Source organism: Pezoporus flaviventris, unplaced genomic scaffold (genome assembly GCF_033815535.1).
Source record: "Pezoporus flaviventris isolate CSIRO_AGI_PZ_B2104156 unplaced genomic scaffold, CSIRO_AGI_Pfla_v1 ptg000097l, whole genome shotgun sequence".
Taxonomy (NCBI): domain Eukaryota; kingdom Metazoa; phylum Chordata; class Aves; order Psittaciformes; family Psittacidae; genus Pezoporus; species Pezoporus flaviventris.
Window position 1 is genome coordinate 9,128,243 of NW_026892645.1, and position 17,622 is coordinate 9,145,864.

The 17,622-nt window shown below is 50.5% G+C and overlaps 1 protein-coding gene across 3 annotated transcripts; it reads right to left on the reverse strand.

Annotated features, from left to right (window-relative positions):
• Nucleotides 1–137: 137 nt before the first annotated feature.
• TMEM268 (transmembrane protein 268) lies at nt 138–11,934 on the reverse strand. Of its 3 annotated transcripts, none has more exons than XM_061476550.1 (9): nt 11,019–11,931; nt 8,628–8,950; nt 6,945–7,054; nt 6,324–6,431; nt 4,524–4,673; nt 3,525–3,635; nt 2,294–2,374; nt 1,239–1,424; nt 138–467 (listed from the first exon to the last, which is right to left on the reverse strand). In XM_061476550.1, the coding sequence occupies exons 2-9, from the start codon at nt 8,731–8,733 to the stop codon at nt 288–290; spliced, it is 1,032 nt and encodes a 343-aa protein (XP_061332534.1). In that variant the 5' UTR covers nt 8,734–8,950; nt 11,019–11,931; the 3' UTR covers nt 138–287. The 3 variants fall into 3 exon arrangements, with proteins under 3 accessions (XP_061332534.1, XP_061332535.1, XP_061332536.1); XM_061476551.1 differs by lacking the exon at nt 11,019–11,931 and adding an exon at nt 10,500–10,519; XM_061476552.1 differs by lacking the exons at nt 2,294–2,374; nt 3,525–3,635 and having other exon boundaries at nt 11,019–11,934.
• Nucleotides 11,935–17,622: the final 5,688 nt, after the last annotated feature.

The following is a 17,622-nucleotide window of genomic DNA, read 5'->3' on the forward strand; positions in this document are numbered from 1 at the left end:
AGACATTTCTAGGAATTATTAACTCAAGTTGTGGCCAGGATGGAGATTAATGACTAAATTCAATCACCTTGTGACCCTGTTAATAGTGGTCCAAAGTGAAGCCCTTTGAGCTCTACTGGACCACGGCGGGCACTGAATGTCTCGTATGGTTTATTAGAGTCCTACTTCCACTTGTTCATCCAGCTGAGTCCAGGATGGGCAATCGCAGCCGTTCTCTCTGCTCCACGACATCTTCACACTGCTGTGTATGGACAGCTTGCCTTTCTGCATACTGCAGCCCCCTCCGGTCACCGTGCCACGAACCAGCTCCGGTGGGCGTTGAGCACAGAGCTCTGGATGTACTGGCACAGACAGGGCACGCTGCTCTGCTCCAGGTGCCCCCCTGCCATGGCCCGGGGCAGCCGCCCGGTCACCAGGAGCCGGACATAGCATCCACTGAAGATGACCAGGAGCTGCTGGGCCATCACCTGGAACAAGCAATAAAGGAGTCGGAGGACAAGTAATGACACATTGAATGCCATTTGCTCCCTCATTCAAGGACTGTCCTTCTCTGAAAGGAACAGGACCGAAGCCAATGGCATACATAACTGTCCCAGATCCCTGTCTGGTCAGCAGCGCTGGCACACTGTCCCCATGGGGGTGTGACATGACCCCAACAGTGGGTGGCCAAGCAGCCAGACTGCTTGGGGACCTGCCTGCTCTGTCCTTGCCTCCGATTGCCTTGTTTTGCCTCTAGAGCTTCAACCTGCAGGGATGTCACCTGCACCAAATTCACTTAGTAACAGTGAGTGGAAAAATGTGAAATGAATCAAAATCATCCCATTTGAAGCTTCTTGCTGAGCAGGAATGAGGCCACGTTTGCTGCTCAGCATGGCACAAGTCTTTGAAAGCACATTCATAGAGGAGACAAAGGCTGGGCACATCCAAGCCTCGTCCCCAGCCTGAACAAAGACGCTGGGTCTCTGCACAGATGCCTGCCTTCCCAACAGGGACCCCTGGCCACCAGCAAGGCAAAGCCCAATCCTTTAATTCCTTAAGGATTAAGCACTAGCTGCTCAGTACTCATTAACTACTCAGCCCTGCTAGGGCTGGAGGCAGTGTGTATGGACCTCCAAGCTTCCAGTGATAAAGGAGGTGTCCTCCATGGCCAGGGGCTGCTGGGATGGGGTTTGGAATCAAAGGTGTCTGGAGATGCGATCTGGTACCTTTGCTCCTCGGGGTGGGATACTGGTTCTTACCTCTGGTGGGCCTTCAGGAACAAGGTGGAGCAGCTCATTGCATGTCACAGGCTCCTTATTTAGGTTCACCCCACTGGATAACAGAGGGGACTCCTCACGCGAAGCCTCCTCCTCCGTGCCCAGGTCAGGGGAAACCACTGCTTCCATAACCACACAGAGCTCATCCAGGCTGTGCCGCAGGGCCGGCTGGAAGAGAAACAGATTTTGGGGGCCTCCAGAGCCTGGAAGGCAGCGGTGCCTTGAGGACAGCCTTGATTTGCTCCTGCATGCTCTTAACTCCTAGGAGTTACCCCAAGAGTAAAACACAGCAGCACTGCCCACGGACCATGGCCAGCTCTTGGAGCTGAGCGCCTTCATCCCACATCCCTGCTGCCATCAGCTGCCTCTTCAGTGACTTCTCCCAGCACAATGGTCACAGCCTGGCATGGAAAAACCTGTCTTTAAAATAGTCTTTAAAATCCAGATGAGTTATATCAGCCAATTCCTGATGCGGTGTGTGATTGCCCACCTCCAACCTGCTTCTGCAGCCATCCACGGTGATGGATGAGCCGCCTTGAGATTCCCAGGCTGTTGTGCCCCCTTCACCTCTCATCCCACAACCTTCCAGTGCAGGAGAACACGGGGTTTGTGTATTTATACAACCAAATGGAGGAAACAGTCCCTGAAGGCTGAGAGGACATCATTTTCATACAGTAAACCCAGCTCTTACTCCTCAGGCTATCTCGTTCATTTCAGGAGGACAGCTCAAGGCATTACTTATTTCAAGTTGTGACACGTGCTTTCCAGATTTGCCCTTGATTCTTGATGCCTTTCCTTCATTAAAGTCACACAGTTCATTACCCAGACACATACAGCACCTAAACAAATTCCTGCTGAACTGAGCACCAACAAATGCAGCTGATCCAGCTCCCAGCCTGCCCAGCTCCCAGTTCACAGCAGGGGATGCCCAGGAGGACACTCAGACACTTGGTCCACTTTGCCCAGCTCCATCCCACCCAAGCTGGGGCATCAGAGTGCCCTGCACAGGTCACCATGAGAGCTCGAGCATCATTTACCTCCCGGGTCCTCTGCAGGTCCCTGATGTGGGCTGATAAGGACTGGAGGCAGCGCTCTGGGCTGAAGTGCACAAACCACAGCTGGGATGGGTTGGTTAAGGAAGGAGTCTTTCCATGCTTCCCCCTCTGCAGCTCTCCCTGCGGATCAAGGTATGGATGGAACCGAGGCAGCTGGTGCTTGCGGGATGCCCAGGATACGCCCAGGAGCCACATAACATCACTGGGCCAATTTTAAGCTAAGCTAAAGGGGAAGGGCAGAGAAGGGGGAACATTGCCCCACATGGCAGCCAGTCCTCACACACCTTCTGCAGCCTAGTGCTGACACTGGGATAAACCAGGGCATTGCCCATCACTCATCTCAAAGGCCTTACATCTAAATATAGTGTCATGTTGACTTAGCTCCCCTAACCCCCTTCCTGATTTCTTTCCTTTCGTTCTAGGGGTTAATCCCATTTATTTTTATCAAAATCAACTGAATCCTCGGGCTGTTTTCTGCTTTCAGGCAGCTCTGGGACTGGTAGGTGAAGGTTCATTGGATTAGACCTCACTTACAGCGTACAACTATGGTGGTCAATAAAAACCATGAAATTCAGGTTCTTTTCTTGTTCCCTCCCCATTCTGCACAAGTTCACTCCCACCAGCCCTCCTGCAGCATTCCCTGTTCCCATTTCTGATCATGTGTTTCAGCCCTGGTCCCCCCTCCATTCATGCCTCTCTGTATACACAGGGTGGTGTGAAGTCCACCAGCATCTCTCACCTTCCTTTAACACTTCCATGCTGTCTTGAAACTCTTCTTTCCCCTAAGCCTTTTTCTAGTGCAGAAAAGGTATCTCTGAAAAGCACCAAATGAGCCCAGGGATGGAGACTTCAGTTTGCTCTGTGTTGGTTTCTTGTTGTTGGGGTTTTTTTGCCATCGGCACATTGCTGTCACTCTGCTCATCTTAAGCATCATCACTGTCATGTGAGTATAATACACTTTCAGGAATAATTGTCTTGCCCAAAGGACTAATCCCACTTCAATCTTTTAATCGTATTATTCTCAATTACCCCTGGGCATAGCTTAATCCCCATTTATAGAACAGAAAACCCCAATTTCTCATGCCATCCAATGGGAGAACAAATCCTAGACATCCCACCCCTTGGAAATCCTCATGGATCATAATAAGAACAAATAGCTCCATATCATCAGCTCCCCAGCAGGGACACGAACAATTCCCTACAGAAAGGATACTTGTAGGATGCTGTGTGGCCCATCCAGGACATCTGTAATGCCCAGAATTAAACTGTGTTTGATAAAGACTTCATTGACAGCGGCCAGCCTCACGTCTGTGTTCACATTTATCTGTTAAAGAATGCAAGAGAAGTTAACATGCTCTGCAGCAGAAGTTGGGCCAGACCTCCAGAACCGTGTTCTCACTTCCATGCCACAGCAGTGCCCAAATAAAGGACTCCTGTCCTGCACCTCTGTGCACTCACACATTTGCCAGGTTTCCCCTTAGAGGAATCATTGCAGAGCTGTCAATTAGAGGCTTGCTCCAAAATCCATTCAGATCAGTGCAGAGACCCCTCTGAATTTTGGATCAAGCCTTCCCAATATTATTCTTCAGCTCACTCCTTAGAAATCTCCATACCCCTGTGATTCCTATGAACAAACGTTGACACTGACCAAGCAGTAGATGCTGCAGGCTGGTTGCCTCTCGTGCTAGCAGCATCTCCTCTTTTCCTTCTGCTGCCCAGTCTACCTTGGGTTAATGACTTGTATTGCATCTCCTATGGGTTAGGAGCTGCCTGTTTGTTCTAGACCTGCTGCAGGGCAGTGTGGTGGGGTCTGGACCACGACCCCGTGGCTCCAGCAGCACAAGTGAATGAAGCTCTTAATGGCAACAGGAAGCCAAGAGCCACCACGAGAAGCAGGGCAGGAGCCAGCTCTGCTGGTGAGCTCCCGTGGCTTCCCACCAGCCGTGGGAGCATGAACCATGCCCTGCAACGGCTGCTTTATCTCCAAGAAGGAGTGATTTAGGCCATCCTACCCAGCTCCCACACCTACGTTTAGGTATTACAACACCTATCGTGGCTGCAAAACCTGATCTCCGAGTCTGCTGTAAAGTTGTGCCTTCCTTCCTCACATAACTATGCTCTTAGTACGTATCTAGCTGACAACCCGTGTCCCAGCACTCTGATGGGAGTAAGTCCTGCTCCCTGTGCCTGCACACAAGCAGCACCCTCTCACCTTCCTCTGGCGATGGTCAATAACCAGGATCACAACCACAGTGACTGCTACAGCAGCCAGGGTCACCAGCACGCTGGCCTCCCAGTAGCGTCCGAAGGAGCACAGCTGGACTGTGGTGTAAATGTTTGTCCAGAGAGACATGTAGAAAACCTGTGAAAACCCAGAGAAACAGACACGAACCATGATTGAGAAAAGTCACAGAACCATGGAATGGTTTGTGTTGGAAGGGACCTTAAAGCTCCTCCAGCTCCAACCCCTGCCACGGGCAGGGACACCTTCCACTAGAGCAGCTTGCTCCAAGCCCCTGGGTCCAACCTGGCCTTGAACACTGCCAGGGATGGGGCAGCCACAGCTTCTCTGGGCACCCTGTGCCAGCGCCTCAGCACCCTCACAGGGAAGAGCTTCTGCCTAAGAGCTCAGCTCAGTCTCCCCTCTGGCAGGTTAAAGCCATTCCCCTTGGCCTGTCCCTACATCCCTTGTCCCAAGCCCCTCTCCAGCTTTCCTGCAGCCCCTTCAGGCACTGGAGCTGCTCTCAGGTCTCCCCTTCAGGAGCCTTCTCTTCTCCAGGCTGCCCCAGCCCAGCTCTCTCAGCCTGGCTCCAGAGCAGAGCTGCTCCAGCCCTCGCAGCATCTCCATGGCCTCCTCTAGGGTTCTCTTCCCTCCTCATGGGAAGAAGAAAAATCCACCAGTCCCTTCTCATAGGGCAATAGCTTGCCATAAATTGTCACATGAGATCTTCAGAGGGTGAAAAGGACAGAGTTGTGGGCTTTTTTTCCATTAATAGAGAAAAGAAAGGACTAGAAGGACTCTGCGCCCTAGTTTATTATAAAGAATTACCAGTCATCACAGAGTGAATTGTTAAGGATGATTCATACCTAGGAAGGATTTCACCTGAGTTATTCCATTCAGATAAGAAACACACTCACCAAGGCATATTGATAATACATCTAACAGTCCTTTCATTTAGAAAGCTCCTGTGTCAAAACACTCTAGGAGGTGCAGACACCACTCGATCACAGTAAATGGTGATGCTGACACTGGGGTCAAGGACTATGTTAAGGACTGACAAACCTGGCCTTTGCACAAAGGCAGGCAGAATTGAATTCAATTGGCCTTTACTTCAGAGAACATGTATTTGGGCAGGAGATTGCCTAGAAGCAAATACGACGTACAGAGCACAGCATGTCACAGCATCACCGTGTTACAGCATCATCCTGCACTAATGTAATGTGTTTACACTAAACGGGTACTAAACCCACCAAAACACTGAGCACCAGTTCCTGCAATATTAGGGGAAGGAGGAGAAGACATTTATAATGGCTATCCCAAAAAAATCAATGCAGCTAAACAAAGGAGTCAGACTTTATCACATTATCAGCAGGCTGCAAAGTATCAGCCTTCTGGTAGGTGCTAATGGCTGGGGTCTCTGGAGGAGCTTTTCTCACCAGAAGAAGACTAGACAAACCCCTCAGGAATCAAAAGGTTTACTGGTCCTTTGGTTTGAATTAGCATCAGGACCAGAATCTCTACAGATGTTTAAGATCAAGTTAAAAAACAGCCTGTTATAGGTACAACTACCTCGGTATAGGCTGGTTATTCAGCCATCCCTTGGGGAGACTACCAGCAAGGGGTTGGAGATGGTGCCTTAACCTCCATCCACAGGAAATCTGTGCACTGAGGTTTCCAAAGGAGTCCATTATAGTGTGAAAACCAGCACCTCCTCTCCACCTAGGCTTCTCTCCTTCCTTGGGCACAAGAACCCCAGCTGCAGGTCTTGAGAACCCCCCCCCTTGTACTTACCACAGCAATGGCTATCTGGAATGCCCTGGAGTTGTAGAACATGTACCGTCTCACCTCAGGCTTCAGAACAGCATCCTGGATCAACCTTCTCCACTGCTCCGCCGCCACCTGCTCAGGGAGCAAGCAGAAAACTGGACCCACACCATAGTTTTGGGCTCCAAATCCCATCAAATCCTAGCCTGGGCAGTCATTATGGGCCAGGCTTCACTGCAGCTCAAACTGTGTCCCAGAGCACACCTCCAATCTCACCCATACAGCTACCACAGACCAAAACCTTGTGTTCTTGCTTCATTTGCAGTATTACCTCCCTGGAAAGTGCAGGGAAGGTCACAAGAGAAACCAGCTTTTCATGGCAAAGGATAGATCGTCCCAGGGATGCTCCAGCCCCTCAGAGTGACTTTCAAGCAGCTCAGTGTTGAATGGGTTTCTTCATGGTAGTTTAACCAAGATTACAGCTGATTAGCAGCCCATGGGAACAGACTGAAGTGGAATTGAAACAAGTGACTGTCAGAAGAACTAAGGCAGAGCTGTCTGTGATGTGGGTGCAGATGCAAATGATGCTGATCCCACTTGCGTTCACTCCTACAGGGTTCCCAGGGGGATAACACATGAGGAGCTTACCTGAACCCCAAGGGACTGGAGTTTCTCTGCACAAAGCTCCATATCAAAGGAGGTGGCTGAGCAGCTGTTGTCCATGCTGAGCACCATGAGCACCTGCCCATTGAGGGGTTCTGCAAGAGCCCAAAGGAGGCATGAGCATAGCTCTGGCATGGGTTTTGCTCCCAGCACAAGACAAAGAGAAGACTGAGGCGTTCAGACCACCCTGACCCAGAATCTCCCTTGGTCATCTCTAAGAACATCACAAGGAGCTTTGGAAGAAGCCTCATGTCCCCTGTAAAGAAACAGCCTACAGAAAGGGGGGACAACTCGAACACATTCAAGGAGCGAGGAGATAACTCTCTGATCATCAGCAGAGTAACACCTTGCCTCACTGATCCCTAACTGAAAGCACAATGGACACAAGCTGCTGGGTGTTCTGAGCTCCCTACCTCTTAGAGAGGTCCCCCATTGCCTGCCCACCCCATCCATCACAAGCCTGAGCAACCAAAGTGCTTCTCAACCATCACATTGGCAGGGATGTGGCTCACACTGAGCTCCCTCTAACATCCAGCTCCCTGCCCCAGCAGTGCTCCTGGGCAGCCTGGCTCTGCTCAAGGCTCTCAGCTCTGGTCTCAGCTCGGGCTGAGATCAGGGATGTGCTCTAGAGACCCAGGGTGCAGTCAGGAGCCTGGGATGAGTGAGGACAACCCGTCCTAGATTTGAAGAGCAGGTTGCTGGGAGCTGAGGCAGAGCCACCTCGGAGCAGCACGGGAGGGCTGTGATCTCCGGGCATCCCATCTGGCACACAGAGTTAACACGAGCAGTGCTGCACCAAGAGGAAGGGATGAGGGCTAAGGAAGTGCTTGCTCAGCCGAGCTCCTGTTTCACTGACGTTTCACCCAGCTTCACTTCCCCTTTGCAGATCCGGGGTCAGATCTGCAATGTGTCCCCTGGGGCTGCTCCTGCTGCTCTCCCTGATGCTGCGCCGGCTAAAACACAATGTGTGCTCTCCTTTCCTTTCTCTCTCTCACATGTCCTTCATTCTCATCCTTTCTTCACTGCTCAGGAACAGGAGATGCCAGGTGAAACAAGGCAATTACATTACAATGGGGGTGTGACTGCATCGAGTCAAGATGAGAAGGGCAGATGCATCTGACACCTCCAGGATAACAAGGTCCTGTGTGCCTGCTGAGGTTTATTTCATCCGAGCAGTGGAGGCAGTGAGTATAAAGCAAGAATAAAAACAAATGGCCTCAGCCCTGGGCTTGACTGTCCTGTCCTCCTTTGGTCAGGATGCTCAGCACAAAAGTCTAGCAAGTTGGGTGCCAAACTGAGATACCCCAGTTCCAAAGAGGGGTTCAGCTCTTTGGTCTCTGCTGGAAAGACAAAAGCTGCTTCACCCCTGCAAAACCTGGGCACTAAGGAGGTGCCATGCACCCAGCAAGCAGAAAGGGTGCCCTGAATGGTGCAGGGAGGTGTCTGCGAGAACAGGCATTCACAGAGCTGCCTCCTGCCTCTGCACAGCACCTCAGGAGGCTTTGGAAGCAGTGCTGCAAGGAAAGAGCAAATTGCTATGGGCAAAAGGAGCCACTTGGAAAGCACAAGTGATGTTTCCCAAAGGTTTCTAGGGAAGAGGGCTTCCAGGATGCCGGGTTTCTATAGGTGGATGTCCATTCATTCCTGCATCTCGAGTTCCTCACTTACCTTTCACCCATTGCAGGGATCCTTCCTTTAAATCACTCTTACAGTAGAGGATGGAGGGCAGTGACCCGTTTTTCTCAGTTCCACCAGTTTGGCTTGCATGGGCCATGCTGAAGGTGCCTCTCCTGTGGGGACGGGGCTGCACTGTCACAAATCCAGCACTTTGTCTGTCTCTTATCTTCCACGGCTAAGAAACACGGCGTCAGCCCCAGGGCAGGTGGTTTGTTCTCCTGGCTGGGGAGCAGATTGTGAAATCCTCATTCGCACTCCCACTGATGGCTTCCTTGAGATCCTGCTTTCCATGGGCAACAAGGCATCTTCCAGCCCTGGAAAAGGGAAAAAGAACATCCCAGACCTTGCAGAGACAGCAGGGAAAGGGTAACAGCACACACCGCTTGGGTGTATGCTGCTCTTTGGACACCGCTCCCATGGGATGTTATCACCAGGGAGGTGTTGGCCAGCCATGAGTGCAGTATGCACAGCCTCACCTTTTGCTGCAATTACCTTTATGTTTTGTTAATGGGTAGAAAAGTTATCCTCAAATGTGGCTTGTTATCCCAACATCCTTACATATTCCTATTTTGTAAACAGCCAAGGAATAGGCAGGATTTCTCCTTGTGAATCACAGAATCCCAGACTGGTTTGTGTTGGAAGGCACCTTAAAGCTGATCCAGTTCCAACCCCTGCCACGGGCAGGGACACCTTCCACTAGGGCAGCTTGCTCCAAGCCCCTGTGTCCAACCTGGCCTTGAACACTGCCAGGGACAGGGCATAATGATGAAGCCAAGAGGCTTTTTGCTCTTGCTTTCGGCAGGCACTTTCAGAAGAAGCAGAGCCAGTGTAAATGCCCCATGCACCCACACTGGAGGGTGATTCCCCACCACACACAGGACACAGTGCAGACCAGGAAGACAAACGCACCCACTGAAGGCAGAGGCAAGCAGGAGCCCTCACCCAGCAGCAGCAAAGCCCTCGCGGGTCTCTGCTTTCCTTTCCCCCCTCCTCTCCACCACGGGCAGTGTCAGGAGCTGATGTTCACACGCAGCAGGCACGGTGCCCGTGGGCTTTCCAGGCAAACGCTGCTGACACAGCCTTGAACCTCCTTTAACAACCACCTGTGGGTGGTTATTAAGGCAAATGCTTGGAGGACTCTGAGGTTTATTCTTCAATTACCCAATTCCCATGGCTCTCCAAAACTAGCATTTACATTTCAACCTCCGCTCACCCTTACTTTAGCACCAGGAGCCTGCTGCTGTCTCTTGGTGCAAAGGTCCCTTGCAATGCTCTTGCACTCTCCTTCCAAAGGGGATTACTTTCGTTTTGGCTGCTGCTTGTCTTGGTTGGCTTAAATCAGGATAGGCACTGGTTGAAGGACTGTCAGAAGGGAAATAGAGGCAAGGGAACCATGGAATAGTTTGGGTTGGAAGGGACCTTAAAGCCCATCCAGTTCCAAGCCCTTGCCATGGGCAGGGACACCTTCCACCAGAGCAGGTTGACAACACAAAAGATCCCTCTGATTGGAGAAAAACCCTGCAGAGGGCTGCAAACACACTTAAATGAATCAACCAAAATCAACCAAGGTGCACATCGCACAAGGGGTGTGCGAGTGAGTGTGTGCACACAGGATGGGCACAGCTCTCATTCTACACCGTAGAGGTGAGATTTCCCTTGCAGAGCATGGGCAGCCACGTTACAGAGCATCAAAAGGGGGAATTCAGTGAATTTTCCCACTCCTTTCCCCTTTTTGCCTTCAATCCCCTCAGGTTAGCATCAATTGGAAGGGAAAATGCAAAACAGGGCAGAAATCCCCATACAGAGCAGCAAAGAAGGGAGTGAAAAAACAAGGGAGACAAAGGGAAAACTAATTAAACCTACCACGTCGTGCTGCTGTCAGGTTACCTTCGAGATGAATCAAGGTGCTCTGGCTTAGACATTGGAAGTGTTATTGAGTCTCTGAAGGCAGTCCCAGGAAGCAAGAGCAGGATCAGGGCTCAGCCTGAAGGATGCAGCAGGGACAGGGCTCAGCCCTCCCCAGCCCACAGGAGCGGAGCAGCCTTCCCCAGCCAGGACAAGCTCATCAGGAAAAGCAGCTTTGCTTTCACCTCTTCGTGCAGCACAGACCTCGGTTGGCCTTGTGCTGCAGAACAACCACCCATGTGTGGAAATGGGTCTGCCCCACATCCTCCCCTGTGCTAACACGAGGGGCATCCTCTCATCTCCTGCACTCTATTTCTATACCTCTTGTTATCCTTTATGCAATGCCAACATCTCTGGTGACTTTGCCTCCTTCAGGCCACGGGTCTCCTTTATAGGACCCCTCCAAGCCCCAGCTAAACAGCAGAGAAGCATTCAGCAAGTCCTGCTCCACTTCCAGAACAACCGGTGCAGGCTTACCTGATCCAGCTCAGCTCTTGCTGCCGGGGAGCGAGCTCAGCTCCCTCCTCCTCCTCCTCACTGTCCTTTATCTGCTGCCATTCCCCTCTGCCCCATGCGGGGTCTCCAGCCCCACAGCCCCAGCCTGTGCTCTGGGTCAGTCTCCTCTCTGCATCTCCTGGGCACCAGGGGCTAACCAGGCAGGGCTCAGCCAAGGCAAGGAGCCTGCACCTCCGCACTGCCTCTTATGAGCTGCAAGCACCAACTTGCAACGTCTCCCTCGTGCATGTGACTTCTGCCCTGGGCTGGTTTCACAAGTGTGGTTTCATGCTTTACAGCGCTCCCCCACCAAAGACACAGCCATGGGAGCAGATCCTGCCATAGGAGTTATCCTCATCTCCGCAGGGTTGGGGGCCAGAGCTGCACCCTAAAGGCAGTGAAGAGCTGAAGTGGCACAGGCAGAAGGCTTCTCCTCCTCCTCCATCAGCTGGGCAGGACTCTGAAGGTTGCATCAGGTTGGTTGCTGCCAATAGAGCTAAAGCCAAGCATCAGCGCAAGGGCTGGAGAAATGAGGAGAGGTGAACAAAGACCTCAAGGCTGAGAACGGGTCACTGCGTACCCAGCAATAGGAGAGGTTAAAGCACAGAGAAGCAGGAATAGCACAGGGGGTCAGAACTGCACCCTCCTCAAGCAGTTGGCTGTGCTGGTGCAGAGGATGGGTGCGAGTTTCCTCTCTGGATGCTGGACTCAGAATAGAAGCAGCAGGGTCAGGCAGAGCCCCCAGGACAGCTTCACGTGCTGGAGGAGTCATTTGTGTCCATGTGAAGAGACAACACTGAGAGACACCGCAGGGAAAAGGGCCCATCAGCCTGTGAATTCTGGTTTCATGGCTTGCCAAAAGCCAGAGGATCCGTGGAGGCTGGGAATGGACGGAATTGATGATCCTGGTGACTGCCGGCCTTGGCAAACGGCTTAACAAGAAAAGAAAGCAGCTGCTTGCGGTGCCTGTGTTCACTTCCCCGAGGAAACACGGTTCTCCTCTTGCAGGGGTGGATTTCAGACATTGCTGAGCCACGCGTTCATTGCACCAGGAATGGGAATAGAACTGGCTCCAAAGCCATTTAACCCACATGGGATCTCGTTACACTGGAAACTGGCACCTTGCATAGTACCATGGTCCAGGTACCAGGAAAATCAGATAAAGCTTCCTGCTGCTGCCTCCAGCTCAAATCCCCGCCCATGCAAAACCACAGGTTCTGTTGCAAACGCTCCTTGTGAAAAGCTTTGGCTTCGGCTCCTCCCGTTCTCACCCACACAAAGATCCTGGCAGAGGGAGAATGAGGACCAAAGTGCTTCGAAAGAGCCCTGTCAGCTCGCTGCCAAGAAAGGCCCGAGGCAAAGCTCTGTGGGGGCAATAAACTTGAAAGCCACATTCATAACCTCCCGCAGCGTGTACAGTGCACACCTCTGGCTCAGCAAGGCATGCGTGGATGGGCTGATCTCGGCACCCACACCTCACCCCATAGCACAGGCAGAAGGATCCTGCTCCATTGAGATGGGTGTTGGGGGGATAAAACTTACTCCGAGTTTAAAGCAATCCCTGTTTTGCTGCTCTGAAGCACCAAGAAGTCCACACTATTGAAGCTTTAGAAAGCTTTAGACTGACAGGCTTTGTCTCTGATGGTTTTCAAAGCATCTGCTTCACACCTATCCATGTAAGAAAGGAGGAAGCTCCACGGCAGCTAAACCCACCCTGCATGGACAGCAAGGGTTTCCAGTCGTTCTTCTGAGATGGTTTTCCACCTAAGCACCTCCCTGAACTCGCAGCTCTGCCCCAAAGGAGATGATGGGTCTGCAGGTTGGGCCCTAAGGAGCCAAGGTCTCCCAGCTTGACTCTCCCTGAGCTCAGCAGTCATGAAGCCTCATGCTTAGGAACCTTTGCCACGTGTTTTCTGATCATCTTATTTGGGGCATAATCCTGATGCTTTTTTTTGTTAGGTGAGATCCTACCAGGTTCCTTCTCAATCCAAGCAGTTATCCGGTAGCCACAGGTCCCACAGATCACTCAATAAAATATCCATTGGTTGATACATAACAATGAACACACATTTTAGACTTGGGGTGGACAATGAGCTGCTATTGTATTTGCACATATGCCTTTTCCTGTGTCTGTAACACTCCTAAGCCACCTGTTAATGCCCCTACCAAAACTTCAGCATAACAAATTTAACTCTCTTAAAGCCGAGAGACAGAACTGTAATCAACAGCAAATACGAAGTCAAACAGTAAATGACAAAGGGTGGAGAGTGAGGTGAATGCTCACAAGAATAAGGACCAATCTGATGGCAAAACAGAGGGATGATGCTGGCAGGATCCCAGCACAGACTGGAAATGCTTGTTTGACAGAGCCCATAGAATCAGTCTGGTTTGGGTTGAAGGGACCTTAAAGCTCCTCCAGCTCCAACCCCTGCCACGGGCAGGGACACCTTCCACTAGAGCAGCTTGCTCCAAGCCCCTGTGTCCAACCTGGCCTTGAACACTGCCAGGGATGGGGCAGCCACAGCTTCTCTGGGCACCCTGTGCCAGCGCCTCAGCACCCTCACAGGGAAGAGCTTCTGCCTAAGAGCTCATCTCAGTCTCCCCTCTGGCAGGTTAAAGCCATTCCCCTTGGCCGGTCCCTACAGGCCCTAGGCCAAAGCCCCTCTCCAGGTTTACCGCCCTTTTAGGTATTAGAAGGCTGCTATAAGGTGTTCCCTGTTCAAAAAAGATGGTCTGCGAATGAATGCTTCCCAAAACCAAAATGAGAATCAATTAAATGAGGGTGAATGAAAACGCAGACTTCTGCACTCCAGGAAGCGTTGTGTGAGCTGTACACGCAGCTTGTGCTGGCTGGGGATTTGTGTTACACAAATCAGAGCCAAGGCAGCTTGAGGTTCGCATTGAGCTTCACCCCCTGGTTCCTATGAAGCATGTCCTGACTTCCATTAACACGTGGCAAAGCCATTTGCAAAGTCTCCTTCCCTTTCCTCGCTTGCCTGTTTTCTGCTTGACCCTCTGATAATGAAGGGATGAGCTCCCACTGCAGCCCTCTCATGAGGGGACACTTCCACCTTCCCGTCAAATGAGAGCTTCCCCTTCCCTCCAACACAACTCAGCTGCCAGAGCCAATAGTTATCAGGGGACAAAACCCAACCACACGGCCTTCATTCTCAGCTCCATCTCAAGCAGGACCCTTGTACCAATACATTGCACAGAAATGACTTCATTTCCAACCCAAAACACCTTGAGTCCGGGGGAGTTCACCCTGGTTTCAGAGTTTCTGCACTGGATATCGATTCCTTGGGTTTGGTTTCACCTTTCTTAGTTCATTGTTACACTTCCCTTCAGGGAGTCTTTTGCTGTTGGCTTCAGATCATTTCTTCTCCCACTTATCAAGATCATTTTGAATTGTGATTCAGTCCTCTGTACTGTTTGTATCCCTTCCCAGCTTGCTGCTCTGGACACACGTTGTAACTGTACTCCGCATTCCATCGTGCTGCATTAATTAATATATTACACAGAACCTGATTCCAAGGAAAAATACATCTGCCACTTGAATTGCTTTCCCAGAGTGACAGTGACCCCCCGATGCCTCCTGTCCTCAGGGATAACCTCATCCTCTATCACCTTATCAAGGGGGTTGGAACTGGATGATCTTAAGGGCTTTTCCAACCCAAACCATGTATACTGCTATGTATCCTCTCTAGTCTGCTCCTAAGACCATAATCTCTGTATGTACTACACGGGTTGATAGACTTCACTGGCTTGCAGTACTGGAAAGGCTGGTAACACATCCCTTAGTCCTGCTTTATTCTGCAGGTGGCTGCAGTTTCTCCCTGCTCACGTCCTGTCTGCGGCTCAGCAGCAGCCAGCACAGGCAGATCTCCTTTTGTTTTGATGAAACTGCATTTTCAGTGGGGAACAGCTCCATCACCTTCTAAATACCCTTCCCCAGTGAGCTTTAATTAGGAGAACAAAGTGGGTGAAAGCCTTGTCTTGCCCTTCCCATCTCTTCCTGCACTCCACATCTCATGTCACACACTCTAGGTTAGGGTTTGTCAGACAGCTCAGCAACCCTGACAGATAAGACAGTCATTAAATATAAAACATTTCCCAATATCCCTAAATTACACGTTTCAAATGAAAAATGACATTTGCTTAAGGCATAAAGTAAGGGGCTTGGGGTTCTTTTCCCTTTACTTCTGCCTTTCTCCTGTGAAGACTTAAAGTATTCTTCATTATGGTAATGTAAAAAGCTCCTTCTTGCATCTCAAATGAGAAGAGGGGAAGCTTGCTATGTGCCTCAGCTATTGATCCAGAAGATGCTTTATTAGATTGAGACAGCCAAATGTAATTTAATAGCTATTTATTTTCTATTCCTATGTCAGTCAGAGATACAATCTTTTCTGCATGAAATTAATACTTTCTCCTTTCAACCTCAGAGAAAGATTACACTGCACCTTTCCTGGATTAGGCTGGGGAGCTTGTTCAACAAAACACTGATCTTGAGGGGTCTGGATCATCTCTTAATACTTTGAAGCCAAAATCTCAGCTGGGATCAGTGGATTCTAGGCTCGTCTTTCTTATTAATGCAAGAACTAGTGATGTCAGGTAAAAGGGGAAAAGATTCCAGATGAGGAAAATAGAGTTTAAAATGAGCAGGTTTCATACAGGCAGAGGGAAGAAGAATCCTTTTACATAGTTACCTGTAACCTACAGATGGGACTGCACGATGCTACAGCAGAATGGCCAAGAGAGCATCTCCAGTAAAGATCATAAGGAATTGTGTAGGGACCTCAAAGGCAGGAGAATGAGGAATTTAAGGTTGCCCAATTTGGACTTACACACTGGAACACCTTCACAGTCTCATTTACATATGGTCTAGCAGCCTGCCACCACAAGGCAGAACAAGGAATGGTTCCTTGACCTTCAGCAGCAGCCACAGCCCTGGGTAAACGTAGGGTCCCCTCTTGTGGTCCTGACACTGTCCAAATGGAGTTGCCAGGGGAGTTCCTGATGAAGCCCTGCAGTCACAACTGCTCCCCAGTTAAGGAAGAATTTCCCAAACTCCTGGACTCCACACCTGGGGTTGTGAGTGATCCCCCACCTTTATTCCTCTGGACCCTGGAAATGAGGAAGGGAAAAGGGCGCACGGGTATCTAATTTAGAGTGCAAAATTACTCTCTGAAAGCAACAAACCCAAATCAAACACCACACAAAATGCTTCTATAAAAATAATTGATGAATGATTGTTCTTAGGTCATAGGCAGTCCCATGAATCAAAGGCAGAAGAAAACATGCCCCCTTGTCATCGCACACAGAATAAATCTTCCAGCAGCAGCACTGCCTTGCTCCTCACAGGGGCACCCAGGCTGTGAGTGACAGGGGAGGGACTTCCCCGCCATCACTGCACACACATTTCATCCCTCCTGCTCATCACCAGCCCTTTCTTTCATGTTTTTGCATTAAACTACAACAAATGCTCAGGGGATCAAACCCATACTGGCTCTGAACTGACCAAAAGTTATCAAGCATCATCAGGCAGAGCAGAGACGCTGAATCTAACAGAGATCAGAGGCCATGATTTCCCCTCACACTGCTTCCCAAAGGGGTCCTGAGCTCTTTAACTGCTCTTCACCTCCTTGATTCCACAGACAAGAGTGAGGAGATGCTGGCCTTCAGCCCAGAGGCGAGTGGGGATCAAGCCCTGTCAGCAGAGACAAGCCTTAGAAACTGACCTGTGGCTCCAAGCAGCACGGGAGTGTGTCCTAATTGTACCCCGTGCTGCCTGTTAAGCCATCCAGATGACACTCATGTTCTGGTGTCAATAAGCCATTTGTCCATCTGGTGCTGGTACGGATGACACACCTGCCCAGTGGTATTCTAAAAGTGAGCAGTATTAACTCTATAAATACATAGATAATGTCTGTATCTATATATTTACTCCACAGAAATCAAGTCCAAACTGCTGCTGCTGAACATGGACGTGACTGGAGCTGAACACCACTGTGCAAATCCCAATCTGCCCCCAGATCCCCGGAAAGTGCTTATTCACAAGCAGTTTTAGTCAGGAGAAACCAGCATTAGCAGCCACTCACTAGACAAGGTACAAACAAGACAAGATAGGAGTCCTGAGTGCTTCTTACCTCCATACATCCCCAGGACTCTTGAGCATCCTGGCAGTCAGCTGCTATTTCCAGGGATGAGAGCTCACATTCAGGGAATCAGACAGCAGTACCTGTGCCCAAAGCAGCTTCTGGCCCTTTTGGAGGTACAGAGCAAGCTATGGCTTGGGTACATGGGCCACATCTACAAGGGATTATGGAGGCAGATCAGTAGCAGGACAATTCAGAGTCAGATTTGTACCTGGGGCTTACTCAAGGTTTTACTCTTACCGCAGCAAATCAGATTTCAGAGGCAAAAAGCCCCATGTCCAACTCCACACCTCTGTCAGTAGAGGACTATTCCCTGCTGCATGTTTCTCTGGCCTAGTCTGGCTTATGCATGAAGGAGGAGCAGGTCCCCCTTTCCCAGAGCATCACGGTGTAATATGAAAGAATCTGAATTTAAAATAGAACACCTACAC

What these genes read in the sequence shown, in the direction of transcription:
- TMEM268 (XM_061476550.1), bottom strand. Translation starts at nt 8,733, where the DNA reads ATGGCCCATGCAAGCCAAACTGGTGGAACTGAGAAAAACGGGTCACTG. An exon ending in TCCAGTCCCTTGGGGTTCAG is followed by an intron (nt 6,432 to 6,944) that starts GTAAGCTCCTCA and finishes CTCCCTGAGCAG; the next exon opens with GTGGCGGCGGAGCAGTGGAG. An exon ending in GGCCACACAGCATCCTACAA is followed by an intron (nt 2,375 to 3,524) that starts GTATCCTTTCTG and finishes AACCCATCCCAG; the next exon opens with CTGTGGTTTGTGCACTTCAG.